The 26,902-nt window shown below is 40.8% G+C and overlaps 1 protein-coding gene across 2 annotated transcripts in view; it reads left to right on the forward strand.

The window, feature by feature from the left end:
- Positions 1–26,902, forward strand: part of GLG1 (golgi glycoprotein 1) — a 161,991-nt gene that overhangs the window by 70,930 nt on the left and 64,159 nt on the right. For both annotated transcript variants that reach the window (XR_004055478.1, XM_030925396.1), the window contains exons 2-3: positions 4,392–4,424; positions 25,034–25,120. Coding sequence is in view for 1 of the 2 variants with exons in the window: in XM_030925396.1 (XP_030781256.1) it covers positions 4,392–4,424; positions 25,034–25,120 (120 nt within the window). In the remaining variant the exon portion in view is untranslated. The remainder of the gene's footprint in view (positions 1–4,391; positions 4,425–25,033; positions 25,121–26,902) is intronic.

The following is a 26,902-nucleotide window of genomic DNA, read 5'->3' on the forward strand; positions in this document are numbered from 1 at the left end:
ACAGAAGCTCTGTTATTTTCTTCCTGACCCCCAAGGGAACCTTAACTTCTTCCTTGAGGAATCCACTCCTTTTTGGAGATCACTCTTCTAATTCTTTAGGCCTATCTCAAGTCCCTCCTCTTGCTTGTTTGATTTCACTATTTTAACTGTACAAATGGATCGTAAACAACTTGAGATTAGAGACCAGATAGAGTCTTGTCTTTGTATCTTGCAACAATGCCTAGCACAGTTTTGAGTTCATCATCATTATTCAAAATACACTTGTTGGCTAATTCTTGGGATCGTCTCAGAGCATTATTTTACTATTACCAAAGAGGAAGAAAAAATCCTCAGTTTTATCTTATTTTAGTAATTCTGGGTGTTATTCCTCATGCTATTCATCTTCTAGGATTAGAGACAAGTGAGCCTATCTGCACTTAGAGTTTTGTGGAAATAGATGTACTTTATCTGAGGAAGTGGTTTAATTGGGAAATAATGAGAATGGTGCAATATGAGAACCAAACCTGAATCAGCACCCGCATCTGTTTTCATTCCTTGAAATTTCTGTTCATTATTGGTTCTTTATAAAGGGTAGTATAAAGTACTCCTTTGTATTTCATATTTTGTAGTCTCTGTTCTGTTCCTCTAAACCTCTACTGTGTTATTGGATTCTAAAAACTCTTCTAAATTTCTTAAATTAATTGTTCACAATTATGCTTAACAATTCTTCCTAACGATTTGGTTCCATGAATCTCAAAGACCTAACACCATAACCTTGTTCTTAGGGTATTCCTATTCTATCATCTTTTCTTTCTGGGTAGAGAAACTAAACCTAGGAAAAGGCTGGGCATACTGGTTCATGCTTGTGGTCCCAGCACTTTGGGCGACTGAGGCAGGAAGATCACTTGAGACCAGAAGTTTGCGATCAGCCTAGGCAACATAGCAAGACCTGGTCTGTACAATAAAATTTTTAAAAACTAACCAACCATCATGGCATGTGCCTTTAGTCTCAGCTACTAGGGAGGCTGAGGCAGGAGGATCGGTTAAGCCCAAGAGGCGGAGGCTGTATTGAGCCATAATGGTGCCACTGCCCTTCAGCCTGGCAACAGAACAAGACTCCATCTCAAAACCAAATGAATGAATGAATACAAAAATAAAACCCATTTATAGTCAGTTGCGAATCAAGATAGCAAAAGAGATGAAAAGCAAGCACTGGTGCCCGGATTTGCACTTTTGTGTCTCCATGGATTATGTCATTTCTTCATGAAAGGGTACAGTAGTGTTCTGTGCTTTCTAATATAATTCACTAATTTTAGATCATAGCTATTTCAGGTTCTAGTTTAAAGGCTTTGATATTTTTATTTTGTTTGATAGATATAGTAGTCATTTTTTCTTCATAACAGACACCCTCAATGTTTCATGGGCTTAACTTGGGGCTTGTTTTTCTTGCCCATGAGTTATTCGAGATGGCTTTGCTTTAGGCTACAGGTTGAGGGTTAAGTTCAGGTCTGTTCCACGGGTCTCTCCTTTTCTTTGTACTACCATGTTCTCATGGGGAATGGCAGGGGTGCAGGAATACAGGCCAAACTACCCAGGCACATTTAAATTCTCTTCTCATATTGTCTCTCCTAAAACTCCATTGGCCCGATCACATCAGTGACCTATATTATATTATGTTGCATTAACAGTATTACTAAGCACACAGTACTGCACCTCTTAGGAAGGAATGACATCATCCATGGAGACTCAATTAACTGCAAACGTGGACTCCAGTGCTTGCTTTTCATCTCTTTTGCTATCTTGATTTGCTCAACGTCAGTGGAGCCGGGTGTATACTCAGTTTATAGCAGGAGGCGGTATAGACTTAGAAAACAGAGGATCTGGATGTAAAATCCTATGCAAGCGGAAAATTGGGAGAAATAATCCAATCTCCTGCTGCAGGGAAGCAAGTCATTAAAACAGTAATTAATTTGCTGATATAGTCCTGTGGACTGTAAACATGACAATAAATTTCTTACTACGGGGAGCTTATATTTTATTTGACTACATTTTTTTTGAAAATTCTCCACTGCTCTAAATTTCTTTCAAGAATGCCCCTTTAATCCAAAATTTTGTTTAGTAGAAATGAGTATAAGTAGAGAAGATTGTGATATTAATTGCTTTCCATGCCTTGTTTGAGAAAGAACTAGAATTGCTAATTGATTGGGAAAACTTAAATGATAGATTTTAAAAGGATAGTATAGAAAACTGCCTAAGTAAAAGCATTCTGTTAATAAACTATTAGATCTATAAGTTAAACTTCAAACTGAGGTGGTGGGAACAGAGTTAAGCTAGGTTAACTCAGCGTGGAGGCTGTTTTCTGAGACTCAGAAAGGCACCTTAAAAAGGCATTGAAGTATCTGCTGTTAGACAAGTAGGGAGAAAGTTGAAAAGTACTGTGTTATATAATACAACCTTATGATTACCTAGCAACGTCATTAAAGTCAATTTTAATATATGTTGTAAGTATAAAGATGAGTTTGTATGTTGTTAATGCCTACTAAATTCTGCAGTGGGATTAATAGTTCCATAGGGAAACCATTTTCTTCTTGAAATAATGCTGGATGTGGCTACTTGATTTGTTATATTTTCTTTATTGCCTTATCTTTATCCTTGAACAGAAAACATTTTTAAAGTAGCATATTTTGCTACCTAAATTGATAATATTTAAGTTATAGACACACAGAATTCACTTTATATAAACCGATTATTTAAACAGGTTAGAATACTGTGGAAACTCAAAATAAATTGTGCTTTTTTTTTTTTTTTTTTGAGACGGAATCTTGCTCTGTTGCGCAGGCTGGAGTACAATGGTATAATCTCAGATCACTGCAATCTCTGTTTCCTGGGTTCAAGCAATTCTTCCACTTCAGCCTCCCGAGTAGGTGGGACTACAGGCATGTGCCACTACGCCTGGCTAATTTTTGTGTTTTTACTAGAGATGGGGTTTCACCATGTTGGCCAGTCTAGTCTTGAACTCCTGACCTCAAGTAATCTGCCTGCCTTGGCCTCCCAAAGTGGTGGGTTACAGGTGTGAGCCACTGCACCCCACCAGGAAGTGGTGCCTTATTATGGTGTGTTTTATTGCAGTTGTGTCTCCTTTGAAGGCATGAACAAGGAAACTAAAGGAGATATATATTGCAAAACTATGTAATATTATGTGAAACCTAGTCCACCCTTTGTTCTGTCATGGAATTGAAATTTCTTTTTTTTTTTTTTTTTTTTTTTTGTAGATGGAGTTGCTCTGTGGCCCAGGCTGGAGTGCAGTGGTGCGATCTTGGCTCACTGCAAGCTCTGCCTCCCGGGTTCACGCCATTCTCCTGCCTCAGCCTCCTGAAGTAGCTGGGATTACAGGTGCCCGCTACCACGCCCGGCTAATTCTTTTGTATTTTTAGTAGAGATGGGGTTTCACTGTGTTAGCCAGGATGGTCTTGATCTTCTGACCTTGTGATCCACCTGCCTTGGCCTCCCAAAGTGCTGGGATTATAGGCGTGAGCCACCGCGCCCCGCCTGAAAGTTCGTTTTATCTCTGGTCTGTGTATCTGGCTTTACAAAGCAAATGTATCCATAGGAATATATTTCCAAATGTTTTTTAAAAAATTTTTGTTATTAATTATAGACTCACAGAAAGTTTCAAAAGCAGTACCCAGAGGTCTTATGTACCCATCACATAGCTTCTCCCAATGGTGACATTAGGCCAATTTAAAAATCATTGATGGGGGCTGGGAATGGTAACTCACGCCTGTAATCCCAGCTGCTTGGGAAGCTGAGGTGGGTGGATCACTTGAGCTGAGCGTTCGACACCAGCCTAGGCAACCTGGTGAAACCCCGTCTCTATAAATAATACCGAAAATGTCAGCTGGGCTTTTGTGCCTCTAGTCCCAGCTACTCAGGAGGCTGAGGCCAGAGAATCACCTGAGCCCAGGAGGTTGAGGCTGCAGTGAGCCATGATTGCGCCACTGCACAGCAGCCTGGGTGACAGAGTGAGACCCTGTCTCAAAAAAAAAAAAAAAAATTGAGGGACTTTCTCTGCACCCTATAATAAACCTGAATTATAACGTGTCCTGTAGGGATCTTTATGTCATTGTTGCTTTATTTATTGCTTTAGCACATTCTTCTTCATTCTCCCCATCTTCACACTGTACCATTGATTGGGAAGAGATTAATTCTCATGTACCTTTCAGGTACATTTTCCCCAACAGCCTAAAAGATACGCAAGCTCCATTTTACTGCTTATGTTGAAGAAGCATATTTGGTTGAATATTCAGATTTCTTGTTTTGAGTTTATTTTGGTGGTGTTTGAAAACTTGAAAGGTTATATATATATATATATATAATGTTTTACATCATCTCTCTTTTTTTTTTCCTTCTAGCCTGAAAATGAAATTTCTTCAGACTGCAATCATGTAAGTATGGATTTTCTGTGATGCACCATATGTGCTTTATAGATACGATGACATATTTCGGGATGCTCTTCCTGTTGTTCTGGAAAGTGCTATGTTTTCTTACAGTCTTAATCTTAAAAGGATGACACACTTTAAGGACCCTGGTAAAATCAACAAATAAGCCTTCATTGTAGAAGCCTGCAGGTTCTCCCAAATAATATTTATGTACTTAAGGTTAAATTTTTCTTCAATTACAGCTACCATGTGAAAATAATTCTCTGCTTATCAAGTTTACAACTTTAGAATTTCCTATTTTAAAGTTCTCTCATTTACTTATCACATAGTCATCTTCTATTTGCCAAACATTATAGTAGCACATTAAAAGGAGACTGATGTGAAATCAAGTCTGTGCAAAAAGTATTGGGTGCTTTGGTAGAAGTCTATACAGAAGACATTGGAGACACAAAAATAAATTTTTTCCAGGTGAGTTGATGTCAGGAAAGGCTTAATAATGGAGATGAGGCTGGGCGTGGTGGTTCACGCCTGTAATCCCACCTCTTTGGGAGGCTGAGGCAGGTGGATCACTTGAGGCCAGGAGTTTGAGACCAGACCAGCCAACATGGAGAAATCCCATCTCCACTAAAAAAAAAAAAAAAAATTAGTTGGGCATGGTGGTGCGTGCCTGTAATCCCAGCTACTCTGGAGGCTGAGGCAGGAGAATTGCTTGAACCCAAGAGGCGGAGGTTGCAGTGAGCCAATATCATGCCACTGCACTCCAGCCTGGGCAACAGAGCAAGACTTTGTCTTAAATAAATAAATAAAGGAGGTGACACTTGATCTGGGTCTTAGAAGAAGCGGACGTCTGTATGTGGCAAAAGTCACTCTATCACATTATAGAAGGTAGGTTGGACCAGAGACTGTGTAAGCAGAGACAGATTGGCTATTTAGGTTAACTACTTATTCTTATGAAAACCTAGGTAAGTCAAGTACAAAATAAAACTAGAGGAGTACTAGAAGAATAGAGGGAAGGCTTTTCTAAATATGACACAACCCCAAAAGATGTTTTAAAAATATATATCTGCATCTGTATCTGATTACATTAAAGCTTTCTCCCCCAAAAATGTTTTTGCAATGCAGATGAAAAGGACTATATTTGTTAATAGAAAGTGCTATTAATAAACATAACAGACATGAATAGACTGTTCACAGGAAAAGAAAAAGATGTCCAATAAACAATAAAAAGCTTATTCTCCCTCAGAATCAAAAACATAAAAATTCAACAAAAAATGAGTACACTATTGTCATCCATTTGATTAGCAAATATCAAAAATTTGGTAAATGGGTACGCACCTATAGTCCCAACTACTCAGGAGGCTGAGGCTGGAGGACCCCTCGAGCCAGGAGTTGGAGGTCTCAGTGACCTATGATTACAACACTGCACTGCAGCCGGGGTGACAAAGTGAGACCCCCATGTCTTAACAAGGAAAAAAAAAAGGATAAATACACAGTATTGATATGGATGTGTGTATTTAAGCATTCTCTAGCCCATAGATCAACAAACTGCAACACATAGGCCAAATCCAGTCTACTACCTGTTTTTACACATAAAGTTTTATTGAAACAGCCACACCATTTATTTTTGTATTGCCAGTGGCTGCTTTTCACACTAGGATGGCAAAGTTGAGTAACTGCAACAGTGACTATAGGTCCCTCAAAATCGTTACTTTCTGGCCCTCTGCAGAAGTTTGCTGAGCCCTGTTCAAGCCTATGTATGGGAATAAAAACAAGTTATAAAGCAGTCAACCTAAAATGCATATGTTTTGACCCAGCATTTCTGCTTCTATGAATTTGTGGATAGTTATACTTAAAATAATAGATAAGGATGTGTCTATAAAAGGATATTTGTTGTGGCATTATTTATAAAGCAAAAGATTAGGGGAAGACCTCAAAATCCATCAATAGACTGAATCTGACAGGAGAAACCCAGAAAAAAGTTGATGTGTGCCTTAGAACTCTCAAAGAGCCAGCCAGACGCCCTGGTCCATGCCTGTAATCCCAGAACTTTGGAAGGCTGAGGTGGGTGGATCACCTGAGGTCGGGAGTTGGAGACAAGCCTGGCCAACACAGTGAAACCCCTCTACTAAAAATAAAAAAGTTAGCCAGGTGTGGTGGCGCACCCCTGTAATCCTGGCTACTCGGGAGACTGAAACAGGAGAATCGCTTGAACTGGGGAGACAGAAGTTGCAGTGAGATCACGCCACTGCACTCCAGCCTGGGTGACAGAGTGAGACTCCGTCTCAAAAAAAAAAAAAAAAAAAAAGAACTCTCAAAGAGCCAAGGAATAGGAAGGATATGATACTGCTGAAAATGGGGAACAAATAGTATCCAAAAAACAGGAGATTTGGTTGAAGGTCTATGTAAGAAGCAGTCGAACAATTATATAACCCAGAAATTCTATAATACAGCATTCCTAATGTCCCGCATGCTACCAGAAATGGCTGCATATGGGAAGAAGCAGGAAGATATCGAGAGACAAAGTAGCCAGTATAGAGAGATCCAGAGAAGAGATAATTCATATGTTGGAATTATTAATAGCAGGCAAGGACTTCAAATAACTAATAAAATAGAGGAAAATAAAATATTTTCCTATAAATAAAATAGAGGAAAATTAAAATGGATAAAAATATGAAGTATTTCAACAGAATTAGTCTTTATTGAGAAAATCAATTGGACATTTTCAGACTAGATACAATTTCAAAAATTAAGAACTTATGGGTAGTTTTAAAAGACAGCTTTAGTGGACATAAAAACAGATTCATGACCAGGTGCGGTGGTTCACGCCTGTAATCTCAGCACGTTGGCAGGCTGAGGCGGGCGGATCACTTGAGGTCAGAAGTTCGAGATAATCCTGTTCAACATGGTAAAAAAAAAAACCCGTATTTACTAAAATTACAAAATCAGCCGGTCATGGTGGCAGGTACCTGTAACCCCAGCTACTCAAGAGACTGAAGGCAGGAGAATCGCTTGAACCTGGAAGGCGGAGGTTGCAGTGAACCAATATCGCACCACTCCAGCCTGGGCAACAGAGCAAGATTCTATCTAAAAAAAAAAAAAAAAAAAAAAAAAAAAAGGCAGACAGAATGGGATAGAAGCAATATTTGAAGAAATAATGGCCAAGATATTTTTCCAAATCTAATGAGAGGTATTAACCCACAAATTCAGCAAACTTAGTGAACCTCAAGAGAAATCCATACTCACTTAACAATTTTTTTTTTTTTGAGACAGATTATCGCTCTGTCACCAAGGCTGGAGTGCAGTGGCGCCATCTCAGCTCACTGAAACTTCTGCCTCTGGGGTTCAAGTGATTCTCCTGCCTCAGCCTTCCGAGTAGTTGGGATTTCAGGTGCGTGCCACCATGCCCAGCTAAGTTTTGTATTTTTAGTAGAGACAGGATTTCACCATGTTGGTCAGGCTGGTCTAGAACTCCTGACCTCAGGTGATCCTCTCGCCTAGACTTCCCAAAGTGCTGGGATTATAGGTGTGAGCCACCACGCCCAGCCTAGACACGTTATTAACAATCTGCCAAAACTAAAAGATAAAAAGAAAATTCAACAAGCAGGCAGAGAAAAAGAGACATTCTCTTGAGGGAAGGAAAATGACAGCTGACTTCTCAACAAAGCAAGCAGTAGAAACTAGAGATAAATGAAACAAAAAATGTAAAATGCTGAGAGAAAATGCCAACATAGAATTCTATATCCAGCAAAAAATATCCCTTTAAAAAATGAAAATAGGCCAGGCACTGTGGCTCATACCTGTAATCCCAGCATTTTGGGAGGTAGAGGCAGGCAGATCACTTGAGGCTAGGAGTTGAAGACCAGCTGGCCAACATGGTGAAATCCCGTCTCTATTAAAAATACAAAAATGGCCAGGTTTGGTGGCTCACACCTGTAATGCTACCTAGCACTTTGGGAGGCCAAGGTGGGCAGATCACTAGGTCGGGAGATCGAGACCATCCTGGCTAACATGGTGAAACCCCGTCTCTACTAAAAATACAAAGAATTAGCCAGGTATGGTGGTGGGTGTAGTCCCAGCTGCTTGGGAGGCTGAGGCAGGAGAATGGTGTGAACCCGGGAGGCAGAGCTTGCATTGAGCCGAGACCCCACCACTGCACTCCAGCCTGGGTGACAGAGCGAGACTCCATCTCAAAAAAAAAAAAAAAAATTCTAAACATTAACCACCGCACCTGTAATCCCATCTTCTTGGGAGGCTGAGGCACAAGAATCACTTGAACTGGGGAGGCAGAGGTTGCAGTGAGCTGAGATCCCGCCACTGCACTCACCCCTGGCCAACAGAGCAAGATTGTATCTCAAAAAAAAAATAAAATAAAATAGGTGTTATCACACAAGCAAAAGCTGATAATATTCGTCTCCCACATTTGCATGCTGTGAGAAATCCTAAATTCTTGAAGCTGAAAGGATCACAAATTGAAGCACAGAAATAGCACTAGAAGAGAAAAATAATTGATAAATATGACTATTATTCTTTCATTCTTTAAGAGAACTGGCCAGACGCAGTGGCTCACGCCTGTAATCCCAGCACTCTGGGAGGCAGAGGCAGGTGGATAACGAGGTCGAGATTGAGACCATCCTGGCTAATATGGTGAAACCCCGTATCTACTAAACATAAAAAAAATTAGCCGGGTGTGGTGGCAGGTGCCTCTAGTCCCAGCTACTTGGGAGGCTGAGGCAGGAGAATGGCGTGAACCCAGGAGGCAGAGCTTGCAGTGAGCTGAGATTACGTCACTGCACTCCAGCCTGGGCAACAGAGCAAGACTCTGTCTCATAAAAAATAAAAATAAAATAGGTGTTACCAGACAATCTAAAGCTGAGAATATTCTTCTCCCACATTTGCACGCTGTGAGAAACCCTAAATTCTCGAAGCTGAAAGGATCATAAATTGAAGCACAGAAATATGAGCACTAGAAGAGAAAAATAATTGATGAATATGACTATTATTCTTTCATTCTTTAAGAGAACTGACTTGGCCAGGCGCAGTGGCTCATGCCTGTAATCTCAGCACTTTGGGGGGCCGAGATGGGAGGATCACCTGAGGTCAGCACTTTGAGACCAGCCTGGCCAACATGGTGAAACCCCATCTCCACTAAAAATATAAAAATTAGCTGGATGTGGTGGTGTGCACCTGTAATCCCAGCTACTTGGGAGGCTGAGGCATGAGAATCACTTGAACCTGGGAGGTGGAAGTTGCAGTAAGCCTAGATAGCGCCATTGCAATCCAGCCTGGGCAAAAAGAGTAAAACTCCGTCTCAAAGAAAAAAAAAAAAGAGAACTGACTTAAGCCAAAGCAATAACAATATACTTTCAGATTATAACATGTAGAATAAAATATATGACAACAGTAGCACAAAGGGTGGGTAGGAATAAAATTATAATTTTACTTTGGAATATTCTTACATTGTATATGAGGTAGCATAATATCAATTCAATTTGGACTGTGACCAAGTTAAGGATGTATAATCAGGATACAGATTTGTTTCACATAATGATTGTTCAGTTAATGGTATTTAGCCATCATGACTCTTACAAGTTGTTAGCACTTTACCCAAAACACAGAATATTCCCTGAGACATCATTGTTTTAGGCACATTTGCATGTAGCAACTTATTCAGCACTAGTCAGATTATCACATGGAACAAATTTGAATTCTACCGCATAGTTAGGAGTGCTAAAGAAGTGATAGCAGGGAGTGATCAAGTAGCATCTTCTGTTCCTCTTCAGGGTGTGTTGCACATACAGTATTTCTCCACGTCAAAAAGTGGTTTTTGGTGTTGGTTTTGTTTTGCTTTTTGAGACAAGGTCTAGGTGTGTCACACAGGCTGGAGTGTAGTTGTGTGATCATGGCTCACTCCAGCCTTAACCTTCTGGACTCAAGTGATCCTCCCACCTCAGCCTCCTGAGTAGCTGGGACTACAGATGCACACCATCATGCCCTGCCAATTTTTGTATTTTTTGTAGAGATGGGGTTTCACCATGTTGCCCAGGCTGACATCTAACTCCTGGGCTCAAGCGATCCAACCTTCTCGGCCTCCCAAAGTGTTAGGACTACAGGTGTAAGCTGCTGTACTCAGCCCAAAGTGTATTTTTTTAAATCTCAAAGATTCTTGTACAGGTAATGTCATGAATCTTTCCACATCAGGAGTTTTTTCTAAGTGCCAAAGTTCTAAGGAAAAGAATTATCATAAAATATGTCTTCGCACTGATAATGAATGCCTGCCTCATAGTCAATCATCTGATTTTACATTACTTTCCAGAGAATGATTCCCTAATACCCTGCCTTTACTAACCATCACCAACTCTCAACTCTTCTCTCTCTCCTTTGGAGAGTACAATGAACTTCCATTATGTTATATTTTATGTACAAGTTATATTTTACTTGAAAATTGTTGTTTGTTACTTATATACTGTTTTCATTTTTCAGTTGATACTTCTCTCTCTGAAAATTGTTTGGGTGTCTGACCAACCTGAATAACGTCTATTTATTTATTTTTGAGATGGAGTCTTGCTCTGTCTCTATTTTGTAGAGATATGGGGGTCTTGCTTTGTGGCCCAGGCTGGTCTCCATCTCCTGGTCTCAAGTGATCTGCCTGCCTCAGCCTCCCAAAGTGCTGGGATTACAGGCATGAGCCACTGCGCCTGACCAGATAACTTGAACTTCATCACAATTAAAAACTTTTGTGCATCAGACACTACCAAGAAAGTTGAATGGCAACCTATACAATGAGAGAAAATATTTACAAATCATATACCTGATAAAGGGTCTAGAATTGAGATCATACAAAAACTCTTCCAACTCTAGAATAAAAAGCAAATTTTAAAATGGGCATTCGATTTGAATAGGCATTTCTCAGAAGAAAATATGCAGATAGCCAGTTGCACATGAAAAGATGCTCAACATCATTGTCATTAAGGAAGTGCAGGCTGGGTGGAGTGGCTCATACCTTTAATCCCAGTAGTTTGGAAAGTTAATACTGGAGGATAGTTTGAGGCCAGGAGTTCAAGACCAACCTGGGCAACATACAGAGACCCCCGTCTCTACAAAGAAGAATTTTAAAACTGTAACCAGACATGGTGATATGATCATGCCACAGCCTTGGCAATAGAGTGAGACCGCATCTCTTTAAAAAACAAACCAAAAAAGGAAATGCGTATCCCAACCACAATGAGATACTACTTCACACTCATTAGGAAGGATGGGTGTAACCAAAAAGGTGGACAATTAACAAATGTTAGTGTGGGTCTAGAGAAATTGCTGGTGGAATGTGAATTAGTGCAGCCACTGTGGAAGACAGATTAGCAGTTCTTCAGAAATTAAAGAGTTACTATATGACCCATGAGTTCCACTGTTAGATGTATACCCAAGAAAGTTAACACATTTTCACACAAAAATGTGTATATAAGTGTTCATAGCAGCATTATTAGTTAAAGCTCAAAAGTAGAAACAGCCCAAATGCCTATTAACTGGTTAATGGATAAATAAAATATGATATAGCCATACAGTGAAATATCACTTTGCAAAAATATTGAAGTACTAATACATGCTGCACCATGGATGAACCTCAATAACTGGACTCAAAAGATTACAAAAAGGACACAAAGAAAGAAGATGAGTGGTTTCCGGGAAATCAGAGAAGTGGGGAATGGGAAGTGACTGGTAATAGATACAGAGTTTCTTTTGGGGAAATATTCTGGAATTAGTGGTAATGATTATACAACCATAACTTCTGAGTTGTACTCTGGAAGAGTGAATTTTACAATGTAAATTCTATCTCAACAGAGTTGTATAACCAACCCCCGTGGATTCACCATACAGCTTCAAATATTAATTCAGATTGATACTGTGTTGTTTATATCCTTATGTACCTCCCTTCTTGTATTCATTTGAAGCATAACCCAGACATCACATCATGTCATCTGTTAATATTTCAGTAAATACTCTAAAGGATAAGGACTTTAAAAAAAACAAGACCAAGACCATAGTACCATTGTCATATCTTAAAATATCATAATTCTTTAACATCATCAAATATCCAATTAGCATTCCAATTTCCAATTTTAGCACCCACCCTAGAAGGGAGTTTATTTAATCTGATAAAACGTGGCTATAAAAAGGCCTACAGCAAGCATCATACTTCATGGCGAAATATTAACAGCTTTCTACAGAAGATTGGCAACAAGCCATAGTTACTTATTATCACAGAGGTCCTAGCCTATGCAGTAAGGCAAGAAAAAAGAAAACAGGTAATAATTTAAAAGGAAAAAATTAAGCTGTCATTTTTATTGTTTGTTTTTTCTTTTTTTTTGTTTTGAGATGGAGTCTTGCTCTGTCACCCAGGCTGGAGTGCAGTGGCTCTATCTCGGCTCACTGCAACCTCCACCTCCTGGGTTCAAGCAATTCTCCTGCCTCAGCCTCCTGAGTAGCTGGGATTACAGGCACATACCACACCCGACTAGTTTTTGTGTTTTTAGTAGAGATGGGGTTTCACCATGTTTGGCCAGGCTGGTCTCGAACTCCTGACCTCAGGTGATGCGCCCGCCTCAGCCTCCCAAAGTGCTGGGATTACAGGTGTGAGCCACCGTGCCTGGCCTATTATTTTTTAAAGTGCACTATCGGCCGGGCGCGGTGGCTCACGCCTGTAATCCCAGCACTTTGGGAGGCCGAGGCGGGCGGATCACAAGGTCAGGAGATGGAGACCATGGTGAAACCCCATCTCTACTAAAAATACAAAAAATTAGCCGGGCGTGGTGGTGGGTGCCTGTAGTCCCAGCTACTCAGGAGGCTGAGGCAGGAGAATGGCGTGAACCCGGGAGGCGGAGCTTGCAGTGAGCCAAGGTCGCGCCACTGCACTCCAGCCTGGGCGACAGAGCGAGACTCCGCCTCAAGAAAAAGACTCCACCTCAAAAAAAAAAAAAAAAAAGCACTATCAGCAGAATCATAAACTGTCATTATTTACAGATGACGTGATTATATAAGTAGAAAATCAAAAAGAATTTATAAATGGACTAACAAATAATAGATGAACTTAGTAAAGTCTCATGATAGAAGGTCGGTATATAAAATTTAATTGTACTTTTATATATTATTAACAAGCCAATTTTTAAAATGTATTAAAAATTAATATTCTAAAGTAATATATAAAGCATCAAATACTTAAGAATAAATCTAACAAAAATGTGTAAGACTGCTCTGCAGATAACTGTAAAATATTATTAAGAGAAATTTGAAGGCCTAGGTAAATAAACGAGCAGTTGTGCTCATGAGTTGGGAGACCTGGTGTTATAAAAATGTGAATGCTCATTACATTGACTGTATAGATTCTGTGCAATCCCATATTTATTGTTATCAAAACGGCCAAGTGATTTTAAAATTTATGTGGAAACACAGAGTACCCGTAACAGCCAAAGCAATCTTGAAGAACCAAACAGAGAGACTTGACTACCTGATGGAAGAGTTAATGTAGAGCATTGGTAATTAAGGCAGAGTGATAGAAGCAGACTCATACATAAATGGATATTTGAATAAAGAATCTTAACCCTTACCATATGCCATTCTTGGAAAATCCATTCTGAATGCCCTGCAGGTCCAAATGTGAAAAGTAAAACAGTAAAATTTGTTTTTTTTTTTTTTTTTTTTTTTTTTTAGACGGAGTCTTGCTCTGTCGCCCGGGCTGGAGTGCAGTGGCCGGATCTCAGCTCGCTGCAAGCTCCACCTCCCAGGTTTATGCCATTCTCCTGCCTCAGCCTCCCGGGTAGATGGGACTACAGGCGCCCGCCACCTCGCCCAGCTAGTTTTTTGTATTTTTTAGTAGAGACGGGTTTTCACCATGTTAGCCAGGATGGTCTCAATCTCCTGACCTCGTGATCCGCCTGTCTGGGCCTCCCAAAGTGCTGGGATTACAGGCTTGAGCCACCGCGCCCAGCCAAACAGTAAAATTTCTAAATAGTAAAATATATTTATGACTTGGAGATTGAAAAAGATTTCTTAAATGGTTGTATGCCTCTTTTAAAGTATCTCATGTACTCCATAAATATATACACCTACTATGTACCCAAAAATTAAAAAAAAAAAAAAAAGATTTCTTAAATGGGAAACAAAAAGCACTAAGTATAAAGCAAAAAAGACTGATGATTGGGTTACTTAAAAATTTGTTTTATTAAAGACAATATTACTGGGTGCATTGGCTCTGACCTGTAATCCCAACACTTTGGGAGGCCAGAGTAAGAGGACTGCTTGAGCCCAGAGTTTGAGACCAGCCTGAGCAACATGGCAAAACTCTGTCTCTACAAAAAATATGAAAAATTAGCTGGGCATGGTGAAGCAGGCCTGTGGTCCCAGCTACTTTGGATATTCAGGCAAGAAGATAGCTTGAGCCCAGGAGGTTCAGGCTGCAGTGAGCCATGTGCATACCACTGCACTCCAGGCTGGGTGACAGAGCGAGGTCCTGTCTCAAATAAATAAATAAAGAAGCATACAATATTAACAGTATGAATAGGCAAGCCATAGAGAAGGAAAAAAATTGATAATACATACATCTGACAGTGTATCCAGAATATATAAAGGAATTACAGCTGGGCGCGGTGGCTCAAGCCTGTAATCCCAGCACTTTGGGAGGCCGAGACGGGCGGATCACTAGGTCGGGAGATCGAGACCATCCTGGCTAACACGGTGAAACCCCGTCTTTACTAAAAAAATACAAAAAACTAGCCGGGCGAGGTGACGGGCGCCTGTAGTCCCAGCTACTCGGGAGGCTGAGGCAGGAGAATGGCGTAAACCCGGGAGGCGGAGCTTGCAGTGAGCCGAGATAGCGAGAGGGTTATTACAAAGGATATTGGTTCCCATGGGGCCTAAGGCTTCTGAGCCAAGGCACCTTCTTTCCATGCCCCTGTGACTAGACAATAGTCACAACTGCCATGGGGAGAAAATGCCTCCAGATGGCTCCATGAACTGCTGCCAGGATTCACAATGAGGAGGAACAGTTGATGCTGCCCTCCTGGCAATTTGTTGTTAATTGTCTTTTTTTCAGCCCAGACCTTTCCATAGAACCTCAGACTTTAGCTGCTGATTCCACATTTCTACTTTGTGTAATAGTCATTTCCAGAACGAAACTGTTGATTTTCTGCCACTAAACCTTCTCTTCCGATAATCTTCCCCATCTCCGCTAGTGGCTCCTCTATTCTTCTGGTTGCTCAAATTAGAAACCTTGATTCTTCTTCTCCTCTTACACTTCGTATTCAATCCATTAGTAACCTTCTGGCTGCTCCTTGAATATATCCTGAATTTGGCCATTTTCACTGGTATTGCCCTGATCCAAGTCATCATCACTTCTCTCCGGCACTTCTGTGTTGGCCTCCTAAGCAGTCTCCCTTCTGCTTAGTCTGTGCTCCATGTTACAGCTGAAATGATCTCTCTAACATGTCAATTCATATTACTGCTCTGTCCAAAAACCCCTAAAACTTTTTTTCTCACCGATTAAACTCCCAAATCTTTGTGCCCTGCAAAGCATGCAAATACCAGCTCTCTGATCTCTTCTACCACTGATGCCCCTTGCCAACTCTACTTAAGCCACAGTGGCCTCCTTGCTATTCTTCAGATACTCAGAAAATGTTCCTGACTCGGGACTTTTGCATTTGCTATTCTTTCTGCATGGAACATTCACCTTCTGTGGCTATTCATTTTCTTGTCTTGCTCTTTTTTTTTTTTTTTTTTTTTTTTGAGACGGAGTCTCGCTCTGTCGCCCAGGCTGGAGTGCAGTGGCTGGATCTCAGCTCACTGCAAGCTCCGCCTTCCAGTTTTACGCCATTCTCCTGCCTCAGCCTCCCGAGTAGCTAGGACTACAGGCGCCTGCCACCTCGCCCAGCTAGTTTTTTGTATTTTTTAGCAGAGACGGGGTTTCACCGTGTTAGTCAGGATGGTCTTGATCTCCTGCCCTCGTGATCCACCCGTCTCGGCCTCCCAAAGTGCTGGGATTACAGGCTTGAACCACCGCGCCCGGCCGTCTTGCTCTCTTATGGAAAGTAGCACCCCGTTCCCCTACTTTAAATTCACCTTGCCCTAGCTTATCACCTGACACGTTTACTTGATTATTTGCACCTTATCTTTATCTCCTTCATAGAATGTAAACTCTTTAAAGGCTTCTGCCCTTTTTGCTCACTGCTGCCTGTCAGTGAAATTTCACAATCCTGGGAATAAACAAAATAACCTTCAAGCTTTCAGAGGGAAGAAAAACCCAGGTCAAAATCAGAGTAGTGGCAATTTGAGTAATATACTTTTCATCAGCTTTCCTAGAAGCTGGAAGACAGTGGACCAGTGCTTGCCGAAAAATGATATCCAGTCAAAGTACTATAAAGATATTTCTGGCATGCAGCTTTTCCAAACATTTAGGACTCATGCATGTTCGTTGTTGTTGTTTGAGGCGGAGCTTCGCTCTTGTTGCCCAGGCTGAAGTGCAGTGGTGCGATCTAGATCCTTGAGGAATCGTCACACTGTTTTCCACAATGGTTGAACTAATTTACACTCCCACCAACAGTGTACAAGCATTGCTATTTTTCTACAACCTCTCCAGCATCTGTTGTTTCCTGACTTTTTAATGATTGCCATTCTAACTGGCATGAGATGGTATCTCATTGTTGTTTTGATTTGCATTTCTCTAATGACCAGTGATGATGAGCATTTTTTCATATGTCTGTTGGCTACATAAATGTCCTGAATGGTATTGCCCAGGTTTTCTTCTAGGATTTTTATGGTCCTAGGTCTTATGTTTAATTAAGCCTTTGATCCATCTTGAGTTGATTTTTGTATAAGGTGTAAGGAAGGGGTCCAGTTTCCATTTTCTGCACATGGCTAGCCAGTTTTCCCAACACCATTTATTAAATAGGGAATCTTTTCCCCATTGCTTGTGTGTGTCAGGTTTGTTAAAGATCAGAAGGTGGTAGATGTGTGGTGTTATTTTTGAGGAGTCCATTCTGTTCCATTGGCCTGTATATCTGTTTTGGTACCAGTACCATGCTGTTTGGTTACTTTAGCCTTGTAGTATAGTGTGAAGTCAGGTAGCTTGATACCTCCAGCTTTGTGCTTCTTGCCCAGGATTGTCTTGGGTATGCAGGCTCTTTTTTGGTTCCATATGAAGTTTAAAGTTGTTTTTTCCAATTCTGTGAAGAAAGTCAGTGGTAGCTTGATGGGGATGGCATTGAATCTATAAATTACTTTGAGCAGTAAGGCCATTTTCACAATATTGATTCTTCCTATCCATGAGCATGGAGTGTTTTTCCATTTGCTTGTGTCCTCTTTTATTTTGTTGAGCAGTGGTTTATAGTTCTCCTTGAAGAGGTCCTTCATATCCCTTGTAAATTGTGTTCCTAGGTATTTTATTCTCTTAGTAGCAGTTGTCAATGGGAGTTCACTCATGATTTGGCTCTCTGTTATTGCTGTATAGGAATGCTTGTGATTTTTGCACATTGATTTCGTATCCTGAGACTTTCCTGAAGTTGCTTATCACCTTAAGGAGATTTTGGGCTGAGACTATGGGGTTTTCTAAATATACAGTCATGTCATCTGCAAACAGGGACAATTTGACTTCCTTTCTTCCTATTTGAATACCCTTTTTTGCTTTCTCTTGCCTGATTGCCCTGGTCTCAACTTCCAATACTATGTTGAATAGGAGTGGTGAGAGAGGGCATCCTTGTCTTGTGCCAGTTTTCAAAGGGAATGCTTCCAGTTTTTGCCCATTCAGTATGATATTGTCTGTGTGTTTGTCATAAATAGCTCTTATTATGTTGAGATACGTTGCATCAATACCTAGTTTATTGAGAGTTCTTAGCATGAAAGGCTGTTGAATTTTGTCAAAGGCCTTTTCTGCATCTGTTGAGATAATCATGTGGTTTTTGTCTTTGGTTCTGTTTAGGTGATGGATTACATTTATTGATTTGCATATGTTGAACCAGCCTTGCGTCCAAGGGATGAAGCCGACTTGATCATGGTGGATAAACTTTTTGATGTGCTGCTGGATTCGGTTTGCCAGTATTTCATTGAGGATTTGGCATGTTTTTGCAGTGGCTGGTACTGGTTGTTCCTTTCCATGTTTAGTGCTTCCTTCAGGAGTTCTTGTAAGGCAGGCCTGATGGTGACAAAATTTCTCAGCATTTTGCTTGTCTGTAAAGGATTTTATTTCGCCTTCACTTACGAAGCTTAGTTTGGCTGGATATGAAATTCTGGGTTGAAAATTCTTTTAAGAATGTTGAATGTTGGCCCCCACTCTCTTCTGGCTTGTAGGGTTTCTGCAGAGAGATCCACTGTTAGTCTGATGGGCTTCCCTTTGTGGGTAACCCCACCTTTCTCTCTGACTGCCCTTAACATTTTTGCCTTCATTTCAGTCTTGGTGAATCTGATAATTATGTCTTGGGGTTGCTCTTCTTGAGGAGTATCTTTGTGGTGTTCTCTGTATTTCCTGAATTTGAATATTGCCTGCCTTGTTAGGTTGGGGAAGTTCTCCTGGATAATATCCTGCAGATTGTTTTCCAACTTGGTTCCATTCTCCCTGTCACTTTCGGATACACCAATCAAACGTAGATTTGGTCTTTTCACACAGTCCCGTATTTGTTGGAGGCTTTGTTTGTTTCTTTTCTCTCTTTTTTCTCTAATCTTGTCTTCTCGCTTTATTTCATTAATTTGATCTTCAATCACTGATATCCTTTCTTCTGCTTGATCGAATCGGCTATTGAAGCTTGTGTATGCTTCACCAAGTTCTCATACGATGGTTTTCAACTCCATCAGGTCATTTAAGCTCTTCTGTACACTGGTTATTCTAGTTAGCTATCTGTCTAACCTTTTTTCAAGGTTTTTAGCTTCCTTTTGATGGGTTAGAACATGCTCCTTTAGCTTGGAGAAGTTTGTTATTACCAACCTTCTGAAGCCTACTTCTGTCAACTTGTCAAATTCATTCTCCATCCAGTTTTGTTTCCTTGCAGGTGAGGAGTTGTGTTCCCTTGGAGGAGAAGAGGCATTCTGGTTTTTGGAATTTTCAGCCTTTCTGCTCTGTTTTCACTCCATCTTTGCGGTTTAATCTACCTTTATTCTTTGATGTTGGTGACCTACGCATGGGGTTTTGGTGCAGATGTCCTTTTTGTTGATGATGATGTTGATGCTATTCCTTTCTGTTTACTAGTTTTCCTTCTAACAGACAGGCCCCTCAGCTGCAGGTCTGTTGGGATTTTCTGGAAGTCCACTCCAGACCCTGTTTGCCTGGGTATCACCAGCAAAGGCTACAGAACAGCAAATATTGCTGCCTGATTCTTCCTCTGGAAGCTTCATCCCAGAGGGGCACCTGCCTGTATGAGGTGTCTGTCGGCCCCTACTGGGAGGTGTCTGCCAGTAGACTGACTATTGAAAGAGCTCGACTGGGCCGGGCGCAGTGGCTCAAGCCTGTAATGCCAGCACTTTGGGAGGCCGAGACAGGCGGATCACGAGGTCAGGAGATCGAGACCATCCTGGCTAACACGGTGAAACCCCGTCTCTACTAAAAAATACAAAAAACTAGCCGGGCAAGGTGGCGGGCGCCTGTGGTCCCAGCTACTCGGGAGGCTGAGGCAGGAGAATGGCGTGAACCCGGGAGGTGGAGCTTGCAGTGAGCTGAGATCCGGCCACTGCATTCCAGCCTGGGCGACAGAGTGAGACTCCGTCTCAAAAAAAAAAAAGAGCTTGACTGAAGGAAACATTTCCCTTCACCCCCAGCCCACACCCTAATCCTGTAATTACTTTATTCTAAATATCTCAAGTATATCCCATCTTTTTTCATTCAAATAAGTTCTTCCCTCTTGATCTACTAACCTCCTTAAATCCTGCCCTTCTCCAGCGTAATCAGATGTGATCTTTTGAATTGTTTGGTTAAAATTATCCATTAACCTTCCATTTCCTTTAAGATAAGATTCAAAACCTTTTATATGAACTGTGGTATTCAATGTGATCTGACCCCTGCGCCCCATCTCATCTTTCATACCTTCAACTCCAGCTATTCTGAACTCTGTTTCCATACGTTATCATTTACTCCCTGTGTCCTTTCTACCTTTGTACACTTAGAAGCCCAATCTCCGTCAGTTCGTCTGACCAAATTGCTTCTTATCCCTGAGGATCAAGCCCAGGATGACTGGACTGCTACCAAGACTCCCTGTCCCTCCTCTTACCACTTACTGAAATGTGTTCTTCAGTTGTATTCCGTAACATCTCCTGCATGCTTATTAATCACATTTATCACACTATATTTTTATTGTTTATTTTCTTTCCAACCTGACTCTTCCTTCTTTTGTCCTACTGTGGTTGAGCTTCTTGAAGTGCTGAGACAGTGGCCTTTTTTTTTTCCTTCCTTCACCTTTCTCATCCCCATTACCTAGAAGAATGTCCAGATTATAGTAGCTACTCATTACATGTTTGGGATGGGTGAACAGATAGATATTCATGGATGAATATCTTAAGATTTGAGGCCAGGCGCGGTGGCTCACGCCTGTAATCCCAACACTTTGGGAGGCTGAGGCCGGCAGATCACAAGGTCAGGAAATCAAGACCATCCTGGCCAACATGGTGAAATCCTGTCTCTACTAAAAATACAAAACTGTAGCCGGGCGTGGTGGCGCACGCCTGTAATCCCAGCTAGTAGAGAAACTGAGACAGGAGAATCGCTTGAACCCAGGAGGTGGAGGTTGCAGTGAGCCGAGATCACGCCACTGTACTCCAGCCTGGGCAAAAATAATGTTTTCTTTTTTGAGATGGATTCTCATTCTGTCACCCAGGCGGAGGCTTCAGTGAGTTGAGATCGCACCACTGCACTCCAGCCTGGGTGACAGAGCAAGACTCTGTCTGGGGAAAAAAAAAAAAGAAATAAAAGACCAGAAAGTAGATTAATGGTTGCCAGAAGATGAGGGTAGAGAGGATAAGGTGTGACAGAATGGGTATGGGTTTCTGTTTGAGGTGATAATGTTTTATAATTAGACAATGATGGTTGTTGTCCATCCTTGTGAATATAGTAAAAAACCACAAAATTGTACACTTCAGAGAGGTAAATTTTATGGTATATGAATTTTATCTCAATTTGAAATGAACGAAAAAAGATGAGATACAGTAAAATGTTTAGCATTTGACAATACTTCCATGGTTATTAGGGAAGAGACTTGTTCATAAGGAAATTTATGCCTGTCAGAACAAGTAAGTTTTCAAACTAAAAGGTAAAGACATTCAAAAAATTTAAATGGTTATCTAAATGTCTGTTGGCAGAAAATCTATTTCTAGCTCAATTGTAGGACATCTGACTTTGCATTAGATAAAGTAAGAAAATACTCTGCTTGTAGTTTTAATTTTTCTGGATTTTGTTACTGTTTGTCCTAAGTTTTTGAGATACCAGAAAGCTTTTCTTTCCTTTTTTTTTTTTTTTTTAAATGTTCAAGTTATTCTTCTGCCTCAGCCTCCAGAGTAGCTGGGATTACAGGCGTGCACCACTATGCCTGGCTAATTTTTGTATTTTTAGTAGAGACTGGGTGTTGCCATGTTAGCTAGGCCAGTCTTGAACTCCTGACCTTAGGTAATCCACCCACCTTGGCCTCCCAAAGGGCTGCCATTACAGGCGTGAGCCACCACGCCGGCCTAAAAACTCACTTATTGATGGTAGCTGAGAGATAGAGCTTTTACTCATGTTTTTGTTTTTGAGGAGGATGGAGAAGAAATCCTACCCATCCTTTGTATTTTCTTCAGATCTTCCTCAGCACTCGTACAGAATTAACTGCTTGCTTCCATGTCATTCCTAATGTACTTTTTATGTGCCTCTGTCCTCCTAAAAAGCAGATCTGATCGTGTCACCCCCTACTTTATCTTCTGCGACTTCCCCTTATTCTTGGGTTGAAGTTCAGCCATGGCTTACAAAGGCTTTCTGATCTGGCCTGGCTTGCGGCTACTGGATCAGTTCTCCATTGGACTTCTGGTTCCCTCCACCCCTTGCTTGCAGGGATGCGGTGTCATCTGTCAAAAAAAGTCTTCTCCCTACCCTTGAATCTGGCTAACTGCTGCTAGCCTTTCAGGTTTCATCTTAGCATTTTCTATGGTAAATCTTCCCTGACCAAACTCCCCATCAATCCCCAGTTTTGAGTACTCCACCCCGATACTGCTATGGTACCCAGTGATGCTGTCAGCCAATTCCTTGATCATATGCCCTGCCATTGGCATGTTGCTACCACTGGACAGTCTTTGTCCTTCTCCTTATGTTTTATCCACCAGTACCTAACACTGTGTCTGGAGCATAGTACATACTCAGTAAACATTTGCTTATTTCCTCTAATAGCCTATCTGTGAAATGCCTTGCCAGGCAGATGTTTAACTGAATCAGTGAATGATGACTGTATTTTTTCATCTTGGAGTGTATAGCAGTCAGAGAGGAATGTATCCACCTCCAAAAATAAATATATACATATGTCTTCATGTTCTACATCATCCAGAGTCTCTGCTCTGTCTCTCCAGCTGAACAATTTAAAGGCTCATTTTTGCTGCTTTTCAGAAATTGGATCACTTATCAAAATCTTTATGGAAGCTTCTAAGATAAAGTAATATTTAGTCGTTACTTGTGAATAAGAATAGGCTTTATAAATATATATATATATATATATATATATATATATATATTTTTTTTTTTTTTTTTTTTTTTTTTTTTTTTTTTGAGACAGAGTCTTGCTCTGTCGCCCAGGCTGAAGTGCAGTGGCCGGATCTCAGCTCACTGCAAGCTCCGCCTCCCAGGTTCACGCCATTCTCCTGCCTCAGCCTCCGGAGTAGCTGGGACTACAGGTGCCCGCCACCTCGCCCGGCTAGTTTTTTGTATTTTTAGTAGAGACGGGGTTTCACCGTGTTAGCCAGGAGGGTCTTGATCTCCTGACCTCGTGATCCGCCCGTCTCGGCCTCCCAAAGTGCTGGGATTACAGGCTTGAGCCACCGCGCCCGGCCGGCTTTAGATATTTTCTAGTGTAAGATGTGTTAAAACAGTTGTATAAAGTGGACCTTATGGGCTGGGCACAGTGACTCACTCCTGTAATGCCAGCACTTTGGGAGGCCAAGGCAGGTGGATCACCTGAGGTCAGGAGTTCAAGACGAGCCTGACTAACATGGAGAAACCCCATCTCTACTAAAAATACAAAATTAGCCAGGCATGGTGGTGCATGCCTATAATCCCAGCTACTTGGGAGGCTGAGGCAGGAGAATCGCTTGAACCCGGGAGGTGGAGGTTGCGGTAAGCCAAGATGGCGCCATTGCACTCCAGCCTGGCCAATAAGAGGGAAACTCTGTCTCAAAAAAAAAAAAAAAAAAAGTAGACCTTATAGTGTATGTGTCAAGTGTTTTAAGGGAACAAAGAGGCTGGGCACACTGGCTCACACGTGTAATCCCAGCACTTTGGGAGGCCAAGGCAGGGGAATTGCTTGAGGCCAGGAGTTCAAGACCAGCCTGGCAACATAATGAGATCCCTCTACAAAAAAAAAAAAAAAAAAAAAAATATATATATATATATATATATATGTATATGTGTGTATATATATATATGTATATGTGTGTGTATATATATATATATGTATATGTGTGTGTGTGTATATATATATATATATATTTTTTTTTTGAGACGGAGTTCTCACTCTGTCACCCAGGCTGGAGTGCAGTGGCCAGATCTTGGCTCACTGCAAGCTCCACCTCCCGGGTTTACACCATTCTCCTGCCTCAGCCTCCCGAGTAGCTGGGACTACAGGCGCCCGCCACCTCGCCTGGCTAGTTTTTTTGTATTTTTAGTAGAGACAGGGTTTCACCGTGTTAGTCAGGATGGTCTCGATCTCCTGACCTGGTGATCCGCCCGTCTTGGCCTCCCAAAGTGCTAGGATTACAGGCTTGAGTCACCACTCCTGGCCAAAAATTTTTTTTAAATGAATGAATGAATGAATGAATGAAGATAAATATGCCTAGAAACTAGAGTCTGGGCTACTCTCCTCCATGAAACCGATATACGAAAGCACTGTTGATTGTGAGATCTGAGACTAAATCCACCAAATCTGAGCTTCTGGATTAGACTTTTTGGTTCAAGCAGAATTTAGCTCATATAACCTATTTATGTTTTCCTTGAAAACCTTACCAAGGATCTTAATTTTTCATTTTTTTCTTGACTTTTTAATGATTTTTAATTTATAGTGCTAAAAAAAAATTGTCATTGTAAGAATCGCTTGAACTCGAGAGGTGGAGGTTGCAGTGAGCCAAGATCATGCCATTGCACTCCAGCCTGGGCAAGAAGAGCGAAACTCCATCTCAAAAAAAAAAAAAAAAATTGTCCTTTAGTAAAAACGACAAAGGTATCTGAATAGTCATCATTTTATTTGGCTTGCATTTTTTTCCTTTTATCTAGGAATGTGATGGCATTTTATCCTCCTTTGTTATCTGATGTAAATATGCTTTGTCTGACTCTGTAATTGGCTTTTGTCATTTAAAGTAACATTGATAATAAATTTCATACTGTTCTAACTGGAGTTTGTCTTTATTTTTCCTCTCATATCTAGTTGTTGTGGAATTATAAGCTGAACCTAACTACAGATCCCAAATTTGAATCTGTGGCCAGAGAGGTTTGCAAATCTACTATAACAGAGGTAAGTTGTGAAAGAATTTTGTAGATATCTAATGACTGAGAGGAGAAAATTACATCTGTTGACCAGACAGCCCTTATGAGAAGAATGACTCAGTTACATTACTTTTCTTAGAATTCACATCTGTCTTGGATGAAAGTTAGGAAGTTGGGGGGTACAATTAGATTCTTTTTGTTAATGTCCACCTACGCTTACATTAGGATACTATTGATTGAGGAAGTTGGAAATCAGGTTCTCTTGGTCTCCAAACAGCAAGTAAAAGTGCTGAGGTATCAGTGCTACTCTCACACATTGGACAGCTTGCTGTGTCTGAAGCATATCGGCATGGTTACAAGAGGTCTGTCAGCATTCCTATTTTGGCTTTGCAGTTGGATCAATTGAACCACAGAGATATATACTTCAAATAATAGGAGTTAGTGTTAAAAAGGTTAAACTTTTAAAACTTGTATATCTTAGCCCAGTGTAAACAACAAATAATATTAGTGAAAATTGTGGTACTTTAAATTTCTTTTTTTATAGGGTTTTTTTTAATCAGTAATAGAAACTCCAGAAAGCCAGAGTTTCTGTATACTGAAATATGAGAATCACAGAGAAAACAGTTGCTATTTTTCCACCCCAGAATTAGCAGTCATAGATCTTACACCACGTTAATTTGTCCTCAAGCTGGCCCTATTGATGAATTAAGTCAGGGCCACATTCTTCAGAGCTCTTAAGGAAGACCCTGTCTCATCCAGATAAGCCATCAGCCTGTATTCCTTGTGTCATTATGGGGTCTTGTAAAACCTGTTTTCTCAAACTTTCTAATACTAGATCAGTTACGTTTTATTCTTTTAAAGCAGTGACCCTTCATATTTACCCTGGGGCTTCTGAGCAGAAAGGCATATCTTTGAAAAATGTAGCTCCTAGCTTTAATATTCTGCATCTCAAACTCCCGTAGCTAGCTATAGGACTAAACCTCTAACTTGAAAATATCAAGGGCAAAGATGTTTGCTTAATAACAAAACTAAATACTAACAAAGAAATTATTCCCAGGCTTCAACTTTAAATGTTTGTATTTTCCCTCTATATTGTGATACTCTACAATTATTTTTTTTTTTGTTTTTGAGATGGAGTCTCGCTCTGTCGCCTCTGCTGGAGTGCAGTGGTGCTACCTTGGCTCACTGCAACCTTTGTCTCCTGGGCTCAAGCAGTTCTCCTGCCTCAGCCTCCCAAATAGCTGGGATTACAGGCACATGCTACCAGGCCTGGCTAATTTTTATATTTTTAGTAGAGACAGGTTTTGCCGTGTTGACCAGACTGGTCTCGAACTCCTGACATCAGGTGATTCACCTGCCTCGGTCTCCCAAAGTGCTGGGATTATAGGCATGAGCCACTGTGCCCAGCCATAAGTAGTTTTTTTAAAAGGACACATTGGGACAGATACGTATACATACATACACACGTTTGTTTTGCCCCATTTTGTGTCCCATTAAATACGTACCAGTTTGATTGGCCCAGGGAAATTTAGTTGAGTATATACATATTCACTAGAATAGTTTCACTATTTGCATTCGACTGGCTTCCATATAATGTGTATATCACGATGGTTGTCTGTGACCTTTTGGTGTGTTCTGGTTTTGTAAAAGATTAGTGTTAACAAGGACACTTCTCCCTCCAACAGGAAGATTATACTGGAGTCAGGGAAATTAAATATCAGGAAGAACACAGTTGCCAGCAAAACATTTCATTCTGTATTTTCCTTCTATCATCTTTCTTAGTTTTGGAATCCTACTTCCAGGGAGAAAA

The sequence above is a fragment of the Rhinopithecus roxellana genome, chromosome 20 (genome assembly GCF_007565055.1).
Source record: "Rhinopithecus roxellana isolate Shanxi Qingling chromosome 20, ASM756505v1, whole genome shotgun sequence".
Taxonomy (NCBI): domain Eukaryota; kingdom Metazoa; phylum Chordata; class Mammalia; order Primates; family Cercopithecidae; genus Rhinopithecus; species Rhinopithecus roxellana.